The 24,549-nt window shown below is 42.0% G+C and overlaps 1 protein-coding gene and 1 long non-coding RNA gene across 6 annotated transcripts in view; one reads left to right on the plus strand and one right to left on the minus strand.

Annotated features, from left to right (window-relative positions):
- Positions 1 to 3,358: 3,358 nt before the first annotated feature.
- On the minus strand, positions 3,359 to 20,684 carry LOC143840969 (uncharacterized). Of its 5 annotated transcripts, none has more exons than XR_013232500.1 (5): positions 20,517 to 20,684; positions 20,335 to 20,427; positions 10,249 to 10,344; positions 7,613 to 7,704; positions 3,359 to 4,693 (listed from the first exon to the last, which is right to left on the minus strand). It is a non-coding gene; the product is annotated as an uncharacterized LOC143840969 (long non-coding RNA). The 5 variants fall into 5 exon arrangements; XR_013232504.1 differs by having other exon boundaries at positions 20,246 to 20,427; XR_013232501.1 differs by lacking the exon at positions 7,613 to 7,704.
- A 33-nt stretch (positions 20,685 to 20,717) lies between these two features.
- ADAMTS19 (ADAM metallopeptidase with thrombospondin type 1 motif 19) overlaps positions 20,718 to 24,549 on the plus strand; it is a 138,379-nt gene continuing 134,547 nt past the window's right edge. Inside the window, exons 1-2 of the mRNA XM_077344470.1 lie at positions 20,718 to 21,341; positions 23,091 to 23,692. Coding sequence (XP_077200585.1) covers positions 21,257 to 21,341; positions 23,091 to 23,692 — 687 coding nt within the window. The 5' untranslated portion in view covers positions 20,718 to 21,256. The remainder of the gene's footprint in view (positions 21,342 to 23,090; positions 23,693 to 24,549) is intronic.

Consider the following 24,549-nt stretch of genomic DNA (forward strand, 5'->3'; position numbering starts at 1 on the left):
CGGAGTGATCCCACCTTTATTGTGCGATATCTCAGAGTGCTGTTAATCCTTAATATCCAGATTAGGAAAGAAAGTTCCATGGTAGAGAACCTCTGATAGGCTACACCTGGTCATGTGACATGCTTGCCTTAAAAGAGAAGCCCCTAATTTCTCTCAACTTCTGTTGGTCCTGGATTTTTCCTCCCTCCTCTGCCTTTTTTGATCATCTCCCCCTCCCCTCCAAGAAAAGAAAGAGGCTCCCTGCCTGGCTCCTCTCCTCCCCCCCTTCAAGAAAAGAAAGAAAGAGGCTTGGCTCCCCCCCACCTTCTGAGCCTCCCTAACCACATGCAGAAGACTTTCCTGTTTCAATGGGGAGGAGCGGGGGAGACGAAGACTCGAGTTCAAAGCGATCTGAATTCAACAGGATTGACAATAGAATAAACAAAGTAAGTGCAGACTCTGCACTATTGAGGTAAGAGGCATACAGATAAGCAGTGCAGCTATTTCATTTAAAACATTTTTATGCCACTTTTCTATCCAGTCAGGGTTCACAAGGTGATGAGCACAAGAAAAATCTTTAAAAATTAAACAAAAATAGTTATAAAACAATCCAATTAGGAATACATAAAGAACACTACGACGGGACCAGTTACTGTTATTGGGAGTATGCCAGATGAAACAGAAAGACAACTATAGAGACAGGGGAGCGAGTTCCAGTGTTTTGGTGCCATGATCAAGAAGGCCCATTCTAGCTTCAGATGGTGAGTACAATCAAAGTAGGGCTTCCAAAGATGACTGGAGTGTATAGGTAAATTCACAGAGAAGTAGGTCATTCATACGTTTTGTTGGTTGCGGGCTGTACAGGGGTTTAAAGGTCAATAACTGCATTTTGAATTGAGCCCAGAAGCCATCTGGCTGCAGCATTCAGTATGAATTTAGCTCCCAGACAGTCTCCAAGGGCTGCCCCACATAAAGCACACTGCGGTAATCTTATCTAGACATTACCAGGAAATACACCACAGTGGCAAAGGGGCCATTCTGCACTTCTAAAAACATAGTGTTAAGCCAGCGCAATTGCTTAACAATATTTTTTAAATGCCCCCCCACCCCTCCATTTCTCACCTCCTCGCTCTCTTGGCTTCTTCTCCCGGTTTCTCCCGCTTCCTGGAAGTCTGTACAGCCGATTAAATTGGTGGAGGATAGGGGCTTGCTATACCAGTAAGTCTCCTCCTGCCTGTCTATCATGGCAGCCAGCCAATCAACTTTCTCCCAGTTTTAAAGGGAAAGCCATGCAAGTGATATTTTTTTTTAGTAGAAATTCTCAGTGCCTATGCATCTTATCATAGATTCATAGTACATATTTTAATGCCACCCTGTTTTGGAATTAAGAAGCTTGAAGATCCACAAAAGTAATTTTTCCTCGATTGTGGGGGGGGGGTGTTGAGAGGTATGCTTTGTGCGGCAACTGGTGGGTAGAATTTTTTTTCTCTGCTGGCTTAAGCAACGTGTATTCATTGTTCCAGGCAGCTTGTTACCAAAAACAAGAAACAAAAAAAGACCCGTTCCAGGGAGAAGGGAAAGGGAGGTGAGCACAAGGGCGGGTGCTGGAGACAGAGATCATGCTACTTATGGCCACTTTGGCTATGAACAGCTATTTCACTAGTCGTTTCTCTCCTCCCACTTGTGCTACAAAGCTGGGGAAATCCAGTTTTGTGGATTTCCCAAATAGTGCTTGAAAATGTAGGGTGTAGCTGCCAGTTTGCTGCTGGAATGCTGGATGCTGATGACATTGTGTAAAAACGTCAAAAAAAAAAAAGCATCTGCAAGAGGTAACCCTTTCACTTCATTTTCTGGGTGCGGAATGGTCCTGAGTGTCATCTTCATATTCGGTGACATGCAGCCCAAATCATATAGCATTATACCAGTTTATTAAATGTTGCATAGCATAGAGAGAGTGGGTAAAGAGGAGATTTTCCTTCCTCTTCTATAATACTAGATTTCTAGTGCACCTGAAGAAGTTGAAATTAGTATGGGACATACAAAAGATAATATTTCTGAATTCTTTCCCAGTGGATGTAGTTAAGGTTATAACACAGATTGCTTTAAAAGGGGGCTAGATAGATTCCTGGCAGATAGGTCTATCAGAGGTTGCTAGCCATGGTGAGTAAAAGAACCTTCAAAATTCAAGGACAGTGAACCTCTAAGCCAGTTGTTTTCAAAGTGGGAGGTATGACCCTCTAGGAGGGATAAACTTAGGGTGTACTGAGAGGCAAGAGGGTGGAATGAGGTGCTGAAGATGAGTCCCTTTGAAAGTATTGTTGACTTATTTATGATTGACCAGGTTATGGTATTATGCTGGTAAATTACAGTTCACATTTTTGCCTCTGCATCATGCTGAAATCCAGTGGAAACTATCAGAATTTGGAGTAAATTCACCACTAGATCTAGTCAGATCAGTATATCACATTTTGAGAAACAGTATCCACTGTATATGTTTATCTCTTTGACCTATCATGCACGGCGGCTGCGCTGGGCCTCCACCAGTTTGTGATGGAGCAGCATACCCTGCCACTTCCTGTGTATGAACAGGGGAAGATTTCCACTGCTGGGACAGAATGGTTCCACCACGCTTCATCATGGTGTGTGTGTGTGTGTGTGTGTGTGTCGGGGGGGGGTTACTTTCACATTTGTGGAAATAAAAAACCCTGCCCTGTTTGGCTCTGCACCACTGTAAAACCCCACAGAAACTAATGAGGCATTTTATGTCCCTGCCAGGATACTGTGCACACAGGCCTGTCCTGACAAGGCCACCAATGACACCCAGGATGAAAAAGGGAAGGCAGAAACATCTGAATTCCTTTGCTATGGGTCATCAGATGCCCTAAATAGGCCTGGGCCAGGAGGGGGCCAGGCCAGCACCTATGTCATGTGTAAGCAGGGATTAGCCCAACTGCCCTATGAGCACTGGCATGGCCTCCCCCCTCCCATGTGGAATTGATCTTTCTCATCTTCTGTTGGTAAGTATCATAATGGTATCAAGTATTTTCTTACCTTCTTTGTTACTGAACCTGTTAGTTATAAAATGCACTTTCTAGCTATATAAGCGCAGCAGCCTATCAAATATTAATATTTCTATGTGTAAGGGTTATAAATTTCTCAATGTGTTCAAAAGGTATAATACTTCTAAAAGAAAGTAAAGTATTAGAAGGAAAATGTAATTAATTGAAGGGAAATTTGGGGTATAAATAGTTAAAACTGTAGTAATAAGAGAAAAAACATGGTATATATAAATATAGGTGGGGAATTAAGTATATTTTTGGCAAAAAATACACAAACTGTTATTTAAAAATATAGCATTGTCTTTATTCAGAACTGCAGCAAAATGGAAAGTAAAATATAACAAAATAAAAAATCCAAATAATTTTCTTTTCTTTCTCATGTTTTTGGTCTTCCAGGACCTTACATGTTCATATTACTAGTCAAGGTTTATTCTATCAATTAATATACTTTTTTTAAATGTGTAAATATGTAGCTATTTTGTACACTGATTTCCAAGAATATGCTCAAATCCCCCCAATATTAAAGGTAAAGATAAAGGCATCCCCTGTGCAAAGCACCAGGTCATGTCTGACCCTTAGGGTGACACCCTCTAGCGTTTTCATGGCAGACTCAATACGGGGTGGTTTGCCAGTGCCTTCCCCAGTCATTACCGTTTACCCCCCAGCAGCAAGCTGGGTACTCATTTTACCGACCTCGGAAGGATGGAAGGCTGAGTCAACCTTGAGCCGGCTGCTGGGATTGAACTCCAAACCTCATGGGCAGAGCTTTCAGACTGCATGTCTGCTGCCTTACCACTCTGCGTCACAAGAGGCTCTTAATTTGTACTTATTTGTACTTTGTACTCAGCTACCAAAATTTTTATAATGACTACCCTAAACTTCCCCTCAAATATCTTTGAAAATCTAATAATGCATTTAAGTGCAAATTAATCAGTTTTGCTGAATACATTAAACTAAAAAGTTTTAATTGGATTTTGAATATTGTTACTACTTTGTATTTTCTTATTATCTTTCTGATTGGGTCTTACAAACTACTATTCTAAATTATGATTTTTATAGAACTAAGGTAATGGGATCTTGAATTAAAGTCATGTGATATTAGGGTAAGTCCAAAAATTACCAGTTCCTGAATATTGTTATTTATAAGAGATTGTCTCTAACTTATAGATTCCATCACTACAAAGGGCAGATGTCTCCAGGTATGCCTGAACGATCTCATCCCACTTCTTCAGTCATTTTGCTCACTGAAAGGAAGACCTGAAATTGCTCTATACTTGACCAGATCATCTTTTCCCTGTAAAGGTCACTTTAACAAAGACCTATGCACAGCCTCTTTAATAATTTTAGAAAACTTCCCTTCTACCAAAGATGAATAGGTAATTCTGGCAAGAAGAATTTTTATTGTATCCTGGCGAGATTTAATCACTGGATCTAACTTGTGGCATTAACAACTCCAAGGACTGTGTCCTCATCAGCCAGGGAGATCACACTGAAACCATCAATACAATTTTGAGAAGTGAATGCTTCTGACGTCTGTGACACAAATGCAGCATTCTTTAAAGCAGCGTTTCAGCAATTCTGCAGCAGCAGGAACCAGCAAGAGACAGACAGCATTCAGTGGTAGTCAGTTTCCGCTCTTTTCACATAATGGACATCTGGAAATGACAAAAGAGCAATACATAAATATTCTCCCTTCTTATCTTTTTGGATCATCCAAACTTTTGAACCTCCCACATTGTTGCATAAATAAACATTTGCTAGGTAAATTAGCAAGTGTCGTAGTTCTGTTGTAGTTCTCACAGTTGCAGAGCAATTCTATATTCATTCATTTTAATAGGCTTAGAAAACTGTAATCATGTTTAGAATGGCATACTTAATTTTCCTGAATTAACTTTCATTAATATGATGGCTCCTTAGAAGGCCAGATCCTGAAGATGAAACTCAAATACTTTGACCACCTCATGAGAAGAAAGGACTCCCTGGAGAAGAGCCTAATGCTGGGAGCGATTGAGGGCAAAAGAAGAAGGGGACGACAGAGAATGAGGTGGGTGGATGGAGTCACTGAAGCAGTAGGTGCAAACTTAAATGGACTCCGAGGAATGGTAGAGCCTGGAGGATCATTGTCCATGGGGTTGCGATGGGTCGCACATGGGTCGCACCTAACAACAACAACATAAATCTTTATTCATAAACAGATCTGGAAATGTAATGATGTAGCAGCCTCCTTTCACCAAATAGATACAGACATTAAGTTTTAATTATCTTCCTGAACTTCTCTGATAAATTTCTACAAGCAAGGAATTCATTAGCAACAAGGCCCTATATCTGCAAGCCAGATACTAAATCTCAGGTGCAGTTATTTAAGAAGCAAATATGTAAACTCTATACTGTACAGCAGTTTATTCTGTGAGTTGCTATAGCAATCCTAAATTCTTCAGATCCTGAGGCTAAACATCCTTCCAAAGGGAGCCATTGTGAAACAATAATTATAAAATCATAAATGAAAGTCCAGTGTTTTGTTCCTAGCTAGCCCTATGCTCAAGCTCCTGTAAATATGAAGAATCCCATTCTTAGAAATTATGTAGCTCATACTGTTTGTGCAGCAAGTCAGAATACACAAGATGAACATGTACACAAGATGAACTGAAGAAACAAGCGTTCCAGAATTATGTTATGCAAATACAATTAATAAATATACTTAGCTTTTAACAGAAATTACAAATAAGAACAAAAGGAAGAATTCATTAAAATATTTGTTGTTTGGGAGAGAAGATTAAATGATATGCAGGATCCAAAATCATGGTATTTTGAGAAAATGGAAGGAAGGAAGGAAGGAAAGCAAAAGGTCAATTGAGAAGTAGACTGAGAGTGGGGGAATGGTAGTGACAATATTATAAAGCCCAAGGTCTTTGTTGGATACCCAAGCCAGAGGAGGGAGCCCTGGTGGTTTGGGTTCTATAGAAAAACAAGGCATGCCACTGAAACTCAACATAGTGGTACCTACAGAGACAGATCAGAAGTTTGAGTGAGTATGGCCAGGAAGGCTATGTGATGAATGAAGACCAGAAAGAAAGCTGCCTTATTTATTTTAATATTGCTCTTCTTACAAATCAAATCACGTCAACAGTCTATATCAGTAGGGCAGCCATAAAGCACACATCAAAGGGCACCTCATAAACCCTCTCATCATCAAACAGCTGTTTTGCATTTGATGTAACCAAGGGATAGAGAGCCCAAATATGCAGCAATAAAGGACATTTATAATTTGGATGTGAGCAAAGAAGCCTTCCATGGCTTTTTGGATGGGAAATGGAGGGTGTTGTACTCAGTCAACTGACATAATTCCAATACTGATTTTACATATGAGCAATGGATCTTACTTTCTCTATGCACTGTGATTATGGATATAGTTGATTCAATATTACGAAATACCTTCAATTGCAACCACAGCTGCTGATAATGCATGCTTATTTGCTTTTGTAGTAGCATGCTATCATTATTTGTAGAAGCCAAAGCCACTTCAGAATGTTTTTGTGCAATTATTGATAAATCTGTTCTTGTCTGCCAAAAATTCTGAGTGGATTGCATAATCCATAATAGGTTTCAAATGCCTTCAGCACAGAGACAGGTGGGTGATATTTCCTAATGCTGCAGCAGACACCTTGACATATACAAAGTGAAGTCTAGCACCTTGGCTGCATCTTGGGGGAGGGGGTTCCTCAGCATTGTGTCAGAAGTGCTCTGAGCTACTGGCTGAAAGAGAGGGCACTGATATCAATATCTTTACTGTTAGAAACATTTATGTCTTGCAGCCTTCTACGTTTCAGGTTCTAATAATAATTGCATCTCTATTCTGCACTTCTCTAGGGAGCTCAGGGTAAATTGTTGACCTGTATGAATAAGATGCAAATTACAGGTATTTTTCCCTTTTGGGAGACCACCTGATAGGCCCTTCCATATATACACTATATCACAGGTTTAAAACACCCCTTCTCAGCAATTGATATGATACTTTTTCAATGTTACAATGTGAGATTACGCATACATATTAGCAAGGATTTAAAAATATACCTTATCTCTTACTATGCTTGCAGAATGGACAAATGATACAAATAGCGATAAACAGCACTGCCATTATATCTCATTTAACCTTATTTTGTAGCTGGGAAAAGACAAGCAAGTATTACTTGACAGGTTACCCTTAGACAACTACTAGTCCTAGACTAGACTAGTGACAGAAAACAAATACGAAGTTAGTAAGAATCATACTGCTTTGAACATTTCCGCTGTTATCCAGCAAGCATCATATGTGCAGTAGCAAGGGTTTTCCCAATGTCAAAAAAGTGTTTGTGGATGCAGTTCTTTGATTTCCACAAGTGTCAATAGGTTTATGGGTGTCGAGAACTAGGTCCCAATATCTGAAATACAACAGGGATAGCTGGTTCACTCAGTTAGGTAAAATACGGAGGAACATATCATTGACTAGAAAACCCCAGTCCAGTTACATAAACTTCTAGCTCTTTCATCGAGGTCTGACTCAATTACACAAGTAGAAAGAATTCACATATATTTACCTCTGTGAATGGAGATTGACGGTACAGTCCTGAACAGTTACAGCTTTTCAGTTCCATTTACTTCAATGGAACTTTAACTGTTTAGCATTGGACTGTGAATGTAGAGTGAAAGAAATAGTAATCCCAATTAAAGTTCTGTTGATATGGTACAAAAATATTATGTGCTGTCAGTGTATTTTTGCTCACTGCTATCATCCACAAAGACCTAGATTAACTTCACAGTATGACTTTGGGAAATAGCTTATAGGTTATTTACAAAGAGAAAATCCCACTGTGTTATTTAAACTTCATTGCACAAGCCTTGGAGCCATGTGATAGTGTCACACCTCTGTGAAGTTTAACACTGCATATTTACAATTATAGCCCCATGAATCAGAAATGCCAACACTTTCAAAATAAAGAATTAAACTCACGATAGTTTTGACAGCTACCTTGCCCCACAGGTTTTCAGAAATCCACTACTGAATTTAATTATTACTGTCTTATTTGCTTTAAAGCAAGCTTCCCTAAAGAAAATCTTTTTGAAGTGGTCTTGAATACATATACATGGTATAAGTCTTTCACTTTGTGCATGTTAGTAGTGGTATTGTATTACAGTCTAAACTGAGTTGGCTGGCACTAAAGATTAACTGTTCAGATCTATAGAAGGAAAGCATAACTTTCTATAGAATGAAAAAATCTGCTTTTAAAGGAATAATAAATGCTCTCTATTCACATGTGCACATAGCTCAACTTGAATTTTGTATGAAGGCCTATTTATTTTCAAGGCTCCCTAGGAAACAAAAGTCATGCACTTCTGTTTCTAATCTGGATAGACATATGATATGTTTTTTCCTAAAGTAGCAAGAATAATTCAAACAGGTAAAAAAATTCTTGTATTTATTTCTGGCATATTTTCACTAGCCTTTTCTAACATGAAGGAAAATGTACCTTGATGCTAAGTAACTGTCAAAAGCACATTTAAGAAATTAACAACTAAAAGATACACGTGTGCAGACTGAAAACAATTTGAAAAGCTAACATATATGACACTAGATTGGCCATAAGACCCATGGACTCTGGAAAAAACCTTAGAGAAATTTAAAGTGTCAAGAGTAAATCCAACAATTAACAGACTGTTCAGGTTAATAAAGCTAGCCCCTCATTTTGTCAGGTATACCAGCTAATTGGGTGTGAATTATCAATAATAACACAAAAAAACTCTGATTCAGACACTACTTCATACAATATGTTCCTGATTAATGTGCATTTGCATGGGGCAGGGGTAGTCAAACTGCGGCCCTCCAGATGTCCATGGACTACAATTCCCAGGAGCCCCCTGCCAACAAATGCTGGCAGGGGGCTCCTGGGAATTGTAGTCCATGGACATCTGGAGAGCCGCAGTTTGACTACCCCTGGCATGGGGGCTATTAGCAAATCACTGAAGGCCTCGGTCTGTACACCAGATTTTATTGCCAGTGAAGCTTTCCAAAGTTTGCCAACTCTTAAATGTGTTGCTAATAAGCTACCAACATTCACTCCACAATGGTTTCAAAGCCATTTTGCACTAACATCAGGCTGCAGGAACAGTGTGTATGAAAGGGACCTGAAATGACAAATGCGTCCTACTTGTCAAAATAATATATTTGTGAAGTTATCTCCTAGCAGTCTTTTTAGTAGTGGGAAGAAATAGTAAAGGAAAATATGTACTGATAAAAGACAACCCATAAAGTATCACAGAATGATGGTACTAAATTTCTTTGTAAGGGCAGTTTACAATGAGGGACAGGACTAGAAAACGACAAACCCATCCACGCTCTCCTTGATACTACTTGCATTTTTCAACCAACTCTATTAAGTACTCGAAAATTGTTGACACTGTATTTGTGAATGTTCAAAAGAACTCTTCAACAATGCATACCTACATGCTCACCTCACTCTCTACAATCTGTGAACCTTTACCTTTCTGGGAGGAAGAGTAACCAACTATAGGAGATGTCTCTATAAATGAGATGATAGTCTTTTACTGGCTCTATAAATGAGATGATAGTCTTTTACTGGCTCTATAAATGAGATGATAGTCTTTCCTGTGTCACTAATCAGAATCAGGCCCAGGGTTGCCAACTGTTGGAGTGAGCAACTTAGCCAGCATGCCTGGAAATTTTAGGGGGGGGGGGAGTGAATGTGATTTGGATCAACATGAATATACTGAAGTTTTGTTTTTTGCAATATACTTATTGGAAAATTTATTTATTACATTTAGTATCATGCTCCTATGGCTGGGCAAAACTCTGCTATATCAAGAAGAAGAGTGGGTTCTTATATGCTGCTTTTCTCTACCTGAAGGAGGCTCAAAGTGGCTTACAGTCACCTTCCTATTCCTCTCCCCACAACAGACACCCTGTGGGGTGGGTGAGGCTGAGAGAGCCCTGATATCACTGCTCGGTCAGAACAGTTTTATCAGTGCCGTGGCAAGCCCAAGGTCACCCAGCTGGTTGCATGTGGGGGAGTGCAGAATCGAACCTGGCATACCAGATTAGAAGTCTGCACTCCAACCACTACACCAAATACAAGTCCTAACCATTACACCCAATATCAAGTCCATGTTGGGCATTTTGACAGAAAACAATTAGATAATATAATTTTAGTGGTGGTACCTGAGAAGAGTAGTTTTGAGGAAGGAGGGAGCACAGCAGAATATAATTCCATAAAGTCCGTCCTCTATTCTTTCCAGGGAAACTGGTCTCTGTTGCCTGGAGATAATTACAAGTTTCATCTTTTTATTACATACTAATCAATGGGCAACATTCAAGCAACTGATGAAGTGGGTTCTAGCCTAGCAAGCCAGCAACTCTTGGAAGGTATGGATGTGACGGGTCCCATAAATGCTATGTCACTTCCATGGAAAATCCAGAAGTCATGTCATACTGCTCTAGGAATCACCAAATATTCTATGGTAATAGAATTTCTAGCAATTCATAGAGAGATATGTCTCTATTAGATTTTCTCAGAAAATGACATAAACTTGTCATTCTAATGATGATTTCACTTTACTTTTCTTCCTGCTGGCTGACAGAGTGGCAGTGTGGATTGCCATTGAAACATTGCAACCCTAATGTGACTGTTCTAATAATGTAGAACACATAGCACTATGATGAATCTTAAGAAGAGACACTGCCTCCAAGCTCACAATCTTTTTTTAGCTCTCCAAATGAGGATTTTCAAGTTCGGTGTTCAATAAATATGACAGAAAACAATTGTGGTGGGTTTCTTGCACACTGTGCTAAAACATGCTAGTCTCACAGTGACAACTGACCTATGGCCAGCTTCTTTCTTAAAACTAATGAAATCAATAGGAGTTCTATTTAGTTCTTCAAAAGAAACAGTACTCCCTTCAAACTTTTAATTTGCTACTAAAACAATAAAACAACATGCACTAAACATGCTCAGGAAATGTTGGATTTTTTAAAAGAAAGAACATTGACTTGCTTTATTCAAAAATACTTGGAACATCTGGAACATTTACTATTTATTTGATTTATACCTTGTCTTCATCCACAATGGGGGCCCATGGTGGCGACTGCTGCTTTCCTTTCCATTTTATCTTCACAACAACCTGTGAGTTATGTTAGGTTGTGACTGTGTGATTGGCCTGGCAAGCTTCCATGGCAGAGTGGGAATTTCAACCTGGGCCGTCCAGGTCCTAGTCTGACACTCCTACATCTTAATAGCTCTTCTTTACCATATTATGAAAAATAGGTTTACCTTTAGATATTCCTTCGGTTTTTTATGGTCATAAATGATACAAATCTTTGTGTTTCAGTGAACTGTTTCACTCCTTGATATATGTAGTACAAAATGTATACTTGTATGAATATTTTTTTTCTTATGTGGTATCTACCCTCTAGAACAGGGATTCCCAACCAGGGTTCCGTGGCCTTTCCCCTCCTGCCTTAATGGACTCAGCCACAAGCTAGGAAATGGACCATTTCCATTGCTGCCCCTCCCAGGTATGAGTGAGTTTTCTCATGGTTTCGGCACTTGGGAGGGAGTGGAGACTGCATTCTTACTCCTGGCTTAAACAGCCTCCTGTTTCTCCCATCCGCAGGCCTCCTTGATCCTGCTCGTTAACACAGGTGGTGTTAATGTCACTTCTGGTGACATATTACTTCCATGGGGCATGGCAGGGAGGCATGGTGGCATGGTAAGCTTACAGGTAAGCTTCCTGGGTTCCTAAAGCCTGAAAAATTGTTTCAAAGGCTCCTATATGGTCAAAAGGTTGAAAAAGCCTGCTGTAGAGGGATATCATGGTATTCCATTCCATATATATTACAAGCTTAAGATTTCACTTCAATTCACTTAATCTGATGCTGCCTTTTTAATGCCACATGATAAGAAGCAGCACCTGTGTGTGAAAAATGGCTGTTAACACTTAAAAGAACCGCATGTGGTATACAGTTAACCTGATCAAAATGTGGCAAACATCTTTCCTACATCAGCAGGAAAAATGGAATATCAGTGTTTTAAAATAAAGAAATAAGTGGCGTTAATCAATCAGCAATAATTAAACAAGGACATTTTTGTTAGGAGTAGTGATGGATAACAAAGTACATGTGGCTGACATCTATGGGTTTTAATGAAAATACATAGAAAGTGAGATAACAGAACCAACACACAACATTTTAATAATTACTTTGCCCTATCAAATTATAGCTGCAGTTGATCAATTTCTATCTTTCAAAATACTTCACATTCAACACCATTATAAGTGATGAAGAAGCCAAGCCTTCTTTAGCCATGCTGTTTAGCTAAATTTGCCTGGAACTCCTTCTCTGTTTGGTTATCAGGGTGCTGATGATGCCACCTCACTGCTAGGCCCAACCCCAAATTATGCAAAAACAAACAAATTAGGGTACAGAGTAACTAAGTAAGTAAAATTTAATTTACATCCCACCCATCCCCAAAGGATCAGGGTGGGTAACAACAGTCATATAAACTATATTAATACTATAACAATCATAAATATTAATAATATTAAAATCAAGATTTCAGAGTTATAGTAAGCACACACACAAGCCGGGTTTTACAGCCACTGGGGAAAGAAGTTTTCATTTCTTGATCAAGATCCAATATTCTCAAGAGGTTCTGTTCTGCATTCAAGAACGTATGATATCTGTGTAGAATCTATATAGCCTTGATAGAATCATGAACCACAGTAATGCCAGGCAAGTCATGACAGACATGACTCTCGGCAATGCAAGAATGCACTTATGGACAAAATGTAAACCTATATCTGAGAGAGTGTATCTGCACGTGAAAGCTCACACCTTGAATAAAAATGTGTTGATCTTAAATGTGCCACTGGACTCGAAATTTGTTCTGCTTCTTCAGACCAACATGACTACTCACTTGAATCTACCTGTAAAATGAAGCAGTCTTCTCCCACATTACTCTTTTAGTTTAATTTTGCAAATGGTTATCCTAAAACCTTAATAACTAATTATAATGCCTTGTTGTTGTTAGGTGCGAAGTCGTGTCCGACCCATCGTGACCCCATGGACGATGATCCTCCAGGCCTTCCTGTCCTCTACCATTCCCCGGAGTCCATTTAAGTTTGCACCTACTGCTTCAGTGACTCCATCCAGCCACCTCATTCTCTGTCGTCCCCTTCTTCTTTTGCCCTCAATCGCACTCAGCATTAGGCTCTTCTCCAGGGAGTCCTTCCTTCTCATGAGGTGGCCAAAGTATTTGAGTTTCATCTTCAGGATCTGGCCTTCTAAGGAGCAGTCCGGGCTGATCTCCTCTAGGACTGACCGGTTTGTTTGCCTTGCAGTCCAAGGGACTCGCAAGAGTCTTCTCCAGCATCAGAGTTTAAAACCCTAAATTCTTTGACGCTCGGCCTTCCTTATGGTCCAACTTTCGCAGCCATACATTGCAACTGGGAAGATCATAGCCTTGACTAGATGCACTTTTATTGTCAGGGTAATGTCTCTGCTTTTTAGGATGCTGTCTAGATTTGCCATAGCTTTCCTCCCCAGAAGCAAGTGTCTTTTAATTTCTTTGCTGCAGTCCCCATGTGCAGTGATCTTGGAGCCTAGGAAAATAAAATCTGTCACTACCTCCATTTCTTCCCCATCTATTTGCCAGGAATTGAGAGGGCCAGATGCCATGATCTTCGTTTTCTTGATGTTGAGTCTCAAGCCAACTTTTGCACTCTCCTCCTTCACCCGCATCAAAAGGCTCTTTTGTTCCTCTTCGCTTTCTGCCATTAGAGTGATATCATCTGAATATCTGAGGTCATTGATATTTCTCCCTGCAATCTTGATCCCAATTTGTGACTCCTCTAACCCCGCCTTTCTCATGATGAGCTTGGCATACAAGTTAAATAGGTATGCTGCCCTAGCCGGCCACGCCGTGGCCACTGTGCCAGAGGATCCGGGACTGCAAAGCCTCGCCGGAGCAAGGTCAAGTCCAGTCCGTGTGGCCAGGAGGTAAATCAGCACAGTGCAGGGGCAATACAGGGAGTAATCAAAACAAGCCAAGGTGGGAGTCCAGTTATCAGATATTCACACAAAGCTAGTCCACTTTACTGAGTGCGTTCTCAAAATCCGGTGCCGGGGTCAGAGAAGCCGAGGGAAGCCAGTAATAATCAGTCCGATGTCCAAGAAGAGTAGTCAAGCCAGTGCCGGGGTCTCAGGAGCCAGAGGAAGTCAAAACAAAGTGCAGGAATTCAAAGCTGGTCCGAAGGGTGTCTGCATAAAATTGCTTCCACGAAGAAGCTGCTTGCCGTTTCAGCTAAATGCAGCCCAGCTAATTCCCTGCACCTGGGGGTTGACTCACTCCATCCTCCCCCACGTGCTTTCAGCTGGGCCCCATCTAAGTTGACAGCTCACCTGCAGCCAACAGCCCCTTTGGCGTTCTACCAACCCCACCCTATGTTGTCGCCTGTGCCTTTCGAGCGAATCATTGGAATCCGAACCAGCCTGCTGTTGCCGTGCCAGTGTCCGTGAACGATCTGGCTGCTTGGAGCAGCCCTCTCCAGGGTCCTCGTCAGATCCCCTGGAATCTTCAGCCTGATCTGAGTCAGCTGCTGGGTCCGATTGCTCTGGCAACTTGGGAGGAGGCAGCGGGGGCATGACAATAGGCAAGGTGACAGTATACAGCCTTGCCAAACTCCTTTCTCAATTTTGAACCAATCAGTGATTCCATGCCCGGTTCTCACTGTTGCTTCTTGACCTGCATATAGGTTTCTCAAGAGACAGATAAGATGCTCTGGTATTCCCATCTCTTTAAGAACTTGCCACAATTTGTTGTGCTCCACACAATCAAAGGCTTTAGCATAGTCAATGAAACAGAAGTAGATGTTCTTCTGGAACTCCCTAGCTTTCTCCATGATCCAGCACATGTTGGCAATTTGATCTCTAGTTCCTCTTCCTCTTTGAAATCCTGCCTGTACTTCTGGAAGTTCTCGGTCCACATATTGCTGGAGCCTAGCTTGCAGGATTTTGAGCATAACTTTGCTAGCATGAGAAATGAGTGCAATGGTACAGTAGTTTGAACATTCTTTGGCATTGCCCTTCTTTGCGACTGGAATGTAAACTGACCTTTTCCAATCCTGTGGCCACTGCTGAGTTTTCCAAATTTGCTGGCATATTGAGTGTAGCACTTTTACTGCATCGTCTCTTAAGATTTTGAATAGTTCAAATGGAATGCTGTCACCTCCACTAGATTTATTGTTGCTCAGACGTCCTAAAGCTCATTTGACTTCACATTCCACGATGTCTGGCTCCAGGTCAGACATCCTGGAACTACCCCCATAGTGGTTATCAGGGATGTTAAGCTCACTCTTGTATAGTTCTTCTGTATAATTTTGCCACCTTTTCTTAATCTCTTCTGCTTCTGTTAGGTCCCTACCATTTTGGTCCTTTATCATACCTATCTTTGCATGAAACGTTTTCTTCATATCTCCAATTTTCTTGAAGAGATCTCTGGTCCTCCCTATTCTATTGTTTTCTTCTATTTGTTTGCACTGTTCATTTAAGAAGGCATTCTTATCTCTTCTAGCTATTCTCTGGAATTCAGCATTCAGTTGGGTGTATATTTCTCTTTCTCCCTTGCCTTTCATTTCCCTTCTCTCCTCAGCTATTTGTTAAGCTTCCTCAGACAGCCATTTTGATTTCTTGCATTTCTTTTTCTTTGGGATGGTTTTAGTTGCTACCTCTTGTACAAGGTTGCGAACCTCTGTCCATAGTTCTTCAGGCACTCTGTCTATCAGATCTAATTCCTTAAATCTATTTGTCACCTCTATTGTATATTCATTAGGGATATGACTTAGTTCATACCTGAGTGGCCTAGTGCTTTTCCCTACTTCAATTTGAGCCTAAATTTTGCAACAAGAAGCTGATGATCTGAACCACAATTGGCTCCTGGTCTTGTTTTTACTGACTCTATAGAACTTCTCCATCTTTGGCTGCAGTGCAAATAGTCAATCAGATTTCTGTGTTGACGTCAGGTGTTGTTCATGTGTAGAGTTGTTGGAAAAGAGTGTTTGCTATGACCATTGTATTCTCTTGACAAAATTCTACCAGCCTGTGCTCTGCTTCATTTTGTACTCGCCACACTTGCCTTTTATCTTGGTAATCTTTTCGCTTCCTACTTTAGCATTCCAATCTCCCATGATGATAAGCACATCATTTTTTGGCGTCGCTTCTAGAAGGTGTTGTGGGGCCTCATAGAACTGGTCAACTTCATCCTCTTCAGCAGCAGTGGTTGGGGCATAGACCTGTATTTCTGTGATGTTGAATGGTTTGCCTTGGATTCGAACTGAGATCATTCTGTCATTTGGGGGATTGTATCCCAATACTGCTTTTCCTACTCTTTTATTGATTGTGAAGGCTACTCCATTTCTTCTGAGAGATTCTTGCCCACAGTAGTATACTAGATGGTCATCCCCAGTAGCATATTGGACACCTTCTGACCTGAGGGGCTCATCTTCCAGCGTCATATCGTTTTGCCTTTTGAACCTTTCCATAGAGTTTTCATGGCAAAGATACTGGAGTGGTTTGCCATTTCCTTCTCCAGTGGATCACCTTTTGTCAGAGCTCTCTACTATGACCTGTCCGTCTTGGGTGGCCCTGCACAGCATAGCTCATAGCTTCACTGAGCTACGCAAGCCACTTCACCACAACAAGGCAGCGATCCTTGAAGAGGTATAATGCCTTAGAAAAAGATAAAAATGATGCAAAAATGAAAGCAAAATCCCTCACTTGTGCCATCACAAAACATTTGCTTATCTACTTTCTAAATTGGCCATGAAAGTCAATAGGTCTCTAGATTGCTTGATCTGTGTACTGTGCGGATCACATTTAGAATCTTTTCTCAGTGTGCCCTGCCTCCATGTACTTCCACTGCTGTTGCTATCCAGGGAGATAAAATCTTACTACTTTCCCATTCAGACTATTATGCGTGTTACAATTATGGTACAGATCTTAACAAGTTTATTTTAACTCATCATTAGCAAAAATGTTCCTTCTTTGCTTGAAAAACGTGTGCCATTAATTCCTCTAAGGAAGGAAATTGCAATAATTTACTTCATTAACTCAAACCACTATTCATGAATATTGTTTAGAGCTATGGAATGTGACACAACACACCCTTGAATATTTTAAGTGGTTATGGAAAACAGAGATCAGAGACCAAGCCTCAAGCAAGATGGCAATTGTGTCTAAACATGTTTTTTTTTCTTTTATCAAGGCAGGCACAAAGATGGGTTGTTGGTTTTCATTCCAAATGTCAATCATTTTATATTTTGTAAACACCACTTTCTCCTTTAAAAAAGCCTGGCCATTTCAGTTTTACCTTTAAAGCATAATAATATAATGATGATGATGATGATTTATAATGCACCAGAAAAAGTTTTTTTTTTACCATAGATGACAGCATTTATCTTTCTAACAGTCTTGCCTAGTCTCCTCATCATTCTTAGACTGATATGCAAGGTTTTCCATAGAGAGCTGTGTAGGGTTAACAAAGAAGGTGGCCAAAATCAAATTACAGCCCAAACAAGCAGATCACATGGTTCCTTTGCCATGCCTCATACAGGCAGCGATCCTTGAAGGGGGAGTACATATATAGAAGAAACCATTAAAATGTATTATGAGATTGCTGAACTGTACCTTTACTATGGCCAGTTTGAACCTTGCCAAGGGCTTCAACATCCTATATTGTTTTTTTATGCTTGGATTACAAATGCTTGTCCGTGATGAACATGAACATGGTTTATATGCCATTGTTAACCCAGCAGATTCCTCTCCTAAATAATCATTTCCAATTGGACAGTTGAGTGGTTGCGAAGGGGGATCTAAGTCAATAAATGACAACACCTTCACAGCTTGGCAAACAATTGAGAAATTGCTTCAAAAAGAAAACATTCAAGGTTTTCATGGTTGCCATTGTTTATCATAAACCCAACAACTATTATAGGTAAACTGAATCATAACGGCTATGAACATAAAAACATTTGCAGAGATAGGATCTTCAGTATCTTTCAGAAAGGGCACTCTAAAGCAGTGGTCCCCAACCCGCGGGCTGCGGCCCGGTGCTGGGCCACGGCTCCCTCTCCCCGCCCCCCCCGCAGTAAAAAACTTCCCAGGCCGCAAGCTTGCGGCCCGGGAAGCTTCTTACTGCGGGAGGGGGGGGAGAGGGAATCAGGGCCGCGCCTGCGCATGGCGCCTGCGCAATGCACAGCCGAAATCGCGTATGCATGGCACTTTCGCGCATGCGCACATGCGCGAAAGTGCAGCGCATGCACGATTTCGGCCGCACATGCACAGCATGCGCAGGCAGGCAGTTGCCCTGCCGGTCCCCAGCCTCAAAAAGGTTGGGGACCACTGCTCTAAAGGAAAATCCTAACAAAGGGTACCTTGTAGCACAAAGAAAACAGCAAGTTCAGAATGTTAACTTAAATATGCAGGGCTGTTTCTTACTCTAAGTGCTCTTCAAGGGCTCCTGCTTTCTTTCTCTGTGTTGGGCCTGCAAAAAAATTAACAGTACCCAAACTCTAGGCCCTCTCTTTCAGGCCAGACTGGCTTTGGTGGAGAAATATTCTAACCACAACTCAACTACCAGTTTGACAAACACGTTCTTTATAATACCACTTAAAGGGAGAAATTCTAGAATTCTAGAAATTCTAGAAATTTCTCCTTGGTTGGGCCCACCAGATACCAACAAAGAAATTAGCAGTAATTTATTTATTATATACCACCCTCCCCTATGGCTCAGTGTGGTTCACATGGAATGAAAACAAGAACAATACATCAAACTCAGTGACTATATCGAATGAAAGGCAACAATAATAATAGTAACCAACAAAGAAAATAACATTCTATCAGAGTTAACAAACAGACCCATGGTTTGTCAGTTCAGCTGTATGGGTTCAAGGGAGGGAGGTTCAGGGGCCCTGCAGGTGTTGCTGATTCTGGTTGACCTCAACCAAATGCCTGGTGGATGAGCTCCCTTTTGAAGGCTATGCAGAACTGTTTTAGTTCTAATAAGTAGTCCTGTTGGTCTGAAGTAGCACAATAAAATCAGAGTCCAGTCGCACCTTTAAGACCAACAAAGACGTGAGCTTTTGAGTGCAAGCACCCTTTTGTTATATATTCCCTGACATGTAAGAAGATCATAGTCTGAGAAGGGTGCTTGCACTCGAAAGCTCACGCCTTGATTAAATCTTTGTTGGTCTTAAAGGTGCAACTGGACTTTGTTTTAGTTCTGTTAGGGCCCCAATGTCTTCTGGGAGTTCATTTCACCAGAAGGGGGCCAGGACAGAGAAGGCTCTGGCCCTGGTTGAGGTCAAGCAGACTTCTTTGGGGCCAGGGATCACTAGCCAATTGAAGGTGGTGGAGTGTAGAGCTCTTTGAGGGACTTGGGCAGAAAGGCATTCCCTCTGGTATACTGGGCCCTGACTGCTGTATAGTCTTGCAGCTCAGGCTGGTTCACAGGGTACATGGAAACCAAATGACAGATACAACATACAGCAGTAAGTGCATCAATTAACAATAACAACAACATCAACAAGATGAACATTTGATTGTTTACTATTTGCTCTACCATAGCCCTGTAGGTTAGTTAGATCCTGTTGCTCCACAATGTAACTGATGGCATATCTGAAGGGGGGGGGGGTGGAGTCCCAGTAGATGTTGTTAGTTCACTGACCTCAACCAAATGTAGGGCAGAACAGCTCCTTTTTGCCCTCTATTCTAGATTTTCTTTCTCGTGCTATGTATGAGTTAAGGGTGGAGTCTTGCACTGAGTAATACAACTTTGCTACTGGCCCATGCTCTGTAACCTTTTGTTCCCTAGGGCCTAGGCCCTAAATGCTAAACCCTTTAAACAGGAATAAAGTAACAATATTAAACTGACAATGACATGATTTACACCATGATTGTGTATTCCCTTTCTCCTTTCATTATATGAGTAAAACTTTGTAGTTTACAAACCTTCTATCAAACTCCAGTAGCCACAGAGTCCAGATACAAGTGTCAGGGCAAACTGGAGTTTCTTTCATTTTTTACAAACTGGGATCTTAAACAGGGATAAAATTTGTATTTGAAATCTCACTGAGTAGGGAAACAAAAATAAACAAGGAAAACAAACCCGTGAGGGGATACAGTGCTTCATGTCCTACAGTGCATGCTAATGATGAGGTTCCCTGGGCAGGAGATCACGTTATTATCCCCCCACACCTGGATTCTTTCCGCGGTAAAGCTAATCCGATTTCCCAAAACGCTTGGATTTGGGCTGTAGTTTGCAACGCCCTCAGGGGAGACCAGTGGCACCTGAAAGACAAAGGAAGCGCATCCCATCACCGTCTTCTCTCTCGCCAGCTGTTTCGGCAGCGAGACACCGGAGCTCAGCTAAGACTTACCTGCGCCTCAGGCGAAGTATTAGAGGGGAGTAGGGTGGAATTGTGCAGGGGCATTATGCAAACGACAGCGTCACGGGCAGCCAATCAGAGCCAAGCAACAGGGGTTTGGGGAGTCCTCTCCTTCTCTCTCAGCGCTCCTCCGCCCACTTCCCACCCAGGGAGAGCGCTCCGCCGCTCGCTCAAGGCAGAGTCGTCAGCCGCTGCCGGGGGGGCGCGTGGGTTCAGCGGCCACCTCGCAGGGAGTCGCTGCTGCGCTGGCTTCCCGCCTCCTTCTACTGTCGCTCCGCTCCGGGTCCCTTCGCCAAAGCCGGGCACGTTTCCTCCTCACACACGGCGGGCCCGGGGCTTCCCTCCAGAGTTTGCCTGGCTGTCCTCTTCAGTTAACTTCTGCGGGCTTGGCTGTCGCTTGACCCGACCCCCCGAGGTGGTTTCTCTCCGCGGGGCTGCGACTTTCGCTCGCCTCCCGGCGCCTGCTGGGAACCAGAGAGACGGGCTCCGGCACTCGCAGAGCTGCTGCTGGGAGATTTTTGAGCCCGCTCCCCTCCTTCCTTTCCTCCCTCCCTGCCTGCCTGCCTGCCTCTCACAGACTCGAGGGAAGTAGCAGCTTTGCAGGCTCCACGTCGGTGCGCGCGGCTTCTCGGCGTTTTGGAAGGAGCCGTGGCAAAGTGCTCAGTAGCCCCAGCAAAGGGGGACTGCTTCGGCCGCCTTCCCCTCCATCTGCGTGTGGGGCCACGGCGTGGATGGAGAAGAAAACGGGGATGCGCCTCAGCCACATTTGCCGCCTGGTTTATCAGCTGTGTTTGCTGTCAAATGGGATCGCTTCAGGTAAACCCAGCGTTCTCTCCCGGATCCGGCGCCATCCGTGTCCCGTCTCTCCCCCCCCCCCCCCCCCCAATCTTGTCTTCTTCGGCTGACTTAATTTTTGCTGTTTAGCTGGAAGAGCTATTGGATATGCTGCAGTGGGTGCATGTTGCCAGGTGCGCGAATGGTGTTAGATGATAGGGCTTGAGAAGGAGATCTCGAACAAGCGCAAACTTCTCGTTACGGCAGTCCTCGTTGGGTCTGGGAACAGCATGCCTGGAAACCTAGGCCCCTTACCCCAGACGGGCAGGGTGGAAGTGGGGGTGAAGTTAAGAGGGCAGTGCACTTTGAGTATGCTCAGAGGCAATAAGTTTCCCAGGTAGCTGAAAGATAACCTGGGCATTCTTCAATGGTATCCCACTTTTTATGTGGTGATATTCTAGTATTTAAAAATTAAACTCAGAATTATGAGTTATTGCTTTCAGCTCTCTGTGCAAAACTCAAGGGAATCCCTTTTGTGGCCACTGCATGATGAAAACTCAGGTTTGGTGTGCACCATGATCAAGTTGCTTCCCCAGTCTGCCAGTAGGACAATGTCTTAAGCTTGGAGCACTTGTCAGAATTATGCTCTTGTGTATTTGTTTCCTCAGGATATGCTTATATAACACTCAGAATATGTGTTGTTGAATACCCTGAGAGTGATATTTGTGTATTCTCTATGTACATAGATGATCTGTAACATCTGTGAAGTCAGATTTCCTTCAGCTGTGTTGTAGGTTTTCTGGGAAAATAAGTGAGGGAAGTAGGCACGTGTCTACTGAGTGGAAGTTTGCATATTGCATGCAACAGTTTTGCTAACAAATAGTGGGCCAAGAGATTTGGGTATGTTTGTGTGTGTGTGTCTCAAATGCCTCCTTTTTTCATGAATTTTGAGACATTATATGAAGCCAGTAGATCTTTAAACATTTTTTGCACATATATTAAACCAGTTATTGAAATTCAGCATTTTAATAAACTTATCATTTTTATTGTACAATCCTGTGCAAAGTCACTTTAGCCTAAACCCAATGAAATCAATGGACAGTGGAAGAATTAGAATAACTCTTGAGGCAATCCTGTGTACAGTTACTCCAGTCTGTCTGTTCATTTCAGTGGGTTTAAACTGGTGTAACTGTGGATATGATTGTATTATTGGTGTGAGCTAATCACTGCTTCAGTGTACAGTATTCACTACTGGAAAAGCAGAGAATCTCTCGCTTGTCCTTTAGTGAATTGCTTGTCTTTATTATGCAACACTGGTTTACAGCTGTTTCCTAGCAGTGGGAGCATTTTGTTGCAACATAAGGTTTTTATGATGAGTGTAATAATTCATGAATATAATTTTTTGTCACTGCAAGAAAGTTATGTTGTATTGAAACTGATTTAGATGTGGATTTCTTATAAATGTATTCACCCATGTTTATGACAGGAGTTGGCATGTGTTGTCCAGTATGCTACAACGATAAGGAACTGAACAAGTGACATTTTGCTTATAAAGGCAACTATAGTGTTGGTATTGATATGAGTTAGTGTAGCCAAGAAGCAGTGGGTGCAAAGCAAGGGGGCATTACTATGAGACTGATGAATCTTGAATCTCACACCCCTATTGATGTGGCAAATATTATGCTCATTATAAGACTGTTTCTGTCTTTATTTAACTTTTTATATTTAATATATATATAATATATATATTTATATTTTAGACCATATTTAAATGTTCTTTCTTTCTTTCAGGTTTGCAACCTCTAGGAGAAACTGAGGAGTGGGAGATTGTCTACCCAGCATTATGGAGCAGGATCCAACAGGAATCTCCTGGGGGGAGTGGTGCAGGAGGCAGCTGCAACCCCGATGGAAACTGTGGTAATAGCAGAGGCAATACTAGCATGGCTTCTGCATCCACTCAGGTGATGGGAAGCTCCCGTGAGGTCCGCTCAGTTTCTTCATCATCTGGTGGGCAACTACAGTTAGCTGAGGAGGCTTTGGAAGAGGAGGGCTCAGAGGATGAATATGAATCTCAGGAGTTCTATCACTGGTCTCCTCTTCCTCAGGGATATAATGCTACTTTTCAGCTACCAGTCCCACCTCAGTCACCTCCTTCAGAGGATGGGGAGGAGTTGTTGTTGAGGATACCAGCTTTTGCTCAGGAGCTCTATTTGCTGCTCAAGAGGGACAGCCGCTTCCTGGCACCTGGCTTTGCAGTGGAAGAACGACTAAGGAGTGAGAGAAGAAGCATCTCGAGTTCTGCTCAGACTCAGACAGAGAGATCTTGTTACTACAGTGGGTCTGTTCTGTATTATCCTGGTTCCTTTGCTTCCTTCAGCACTTGTGGTGGATTGGTAAGGCTTGCAATACTGATATTATCCCAGTCTGTTTCCCCATCTCCTCCTTTTGCAAAAAACATTTTCTTTCTATGTTGTCTTGGTGCTCTCATCTCCATAGTCTTTTATTTCTATGCTGTTTCCAGTAGTTTGTCTCAGTCATGTTTGCAGTCTTGTTTTCTTTCTTTCTGCTTCATTCTTGTCTGTATTTTAACATTGTTTTGTCCAGTTTTTTTGTGTGTGTTTTAAAGCACTTACTCTTTTTATGTTATTGTTCAGTATTAATTTCAGTTTGAGCCACATTTTTCTTAATTGTTAGATTGTCTATGAACCAGAGGGGTTTAAAGTTTCTAGGGACTGGGAAGTTAAGGTAGCTGAATAAACCAAGCAGAGCTGCATGAGGGAACATTCATCTCAGACCTGGCCAGTAGTTCCACTGATGGATATCAGCTCACCCATCACTTCTGGTGGCAGTGCAGGAGAAGGCAACTTCTGAGATGATACAATTCCTTGTTACTGAAGGTCCTGAGCCACAAGCTGCTCTTTCAGCAATGGTATAGCTGCTAGGGTTTGGCTGTAGTTGTTCCAGGCTGGCAGTAGACTTCTAATGTAGCAGTTTGCTGTGGGAACTTCTCTTCCGGTCTGCCCCTGTGAGTTGCATCCACATAAATACAGGCAAATAGTTTCAAACAGGAGAACAGAGTTTACGTCCAGTGGCATCTTTAAGACCAGCAAAGTTTTATTCAACGTATAAGCTTTCATGTGCATGCGCAATGGACTCTAACTTTGTTCTGCTTCAGACCAACATGGCTACCCACCTGAGGGTATCAAATACATGCTAATCAGAGAGATGTGCCTTTATTTTGCTGTTGATA

Source organism: Paroedura picta, chromosome 7 (genome assembly GCF_049243985.1).
Source record: "Paroedura picta isolate Pp20150507F chromosome 7, Ppicta_v3.0, whole genome shotgun sequence".
NCBI classification, from domain to species: Eukaryota; Metazoa; Chordata; class Lepidosauria; order Squamata; family Gekkonidae; genus Paroedura; species Paroedura picta.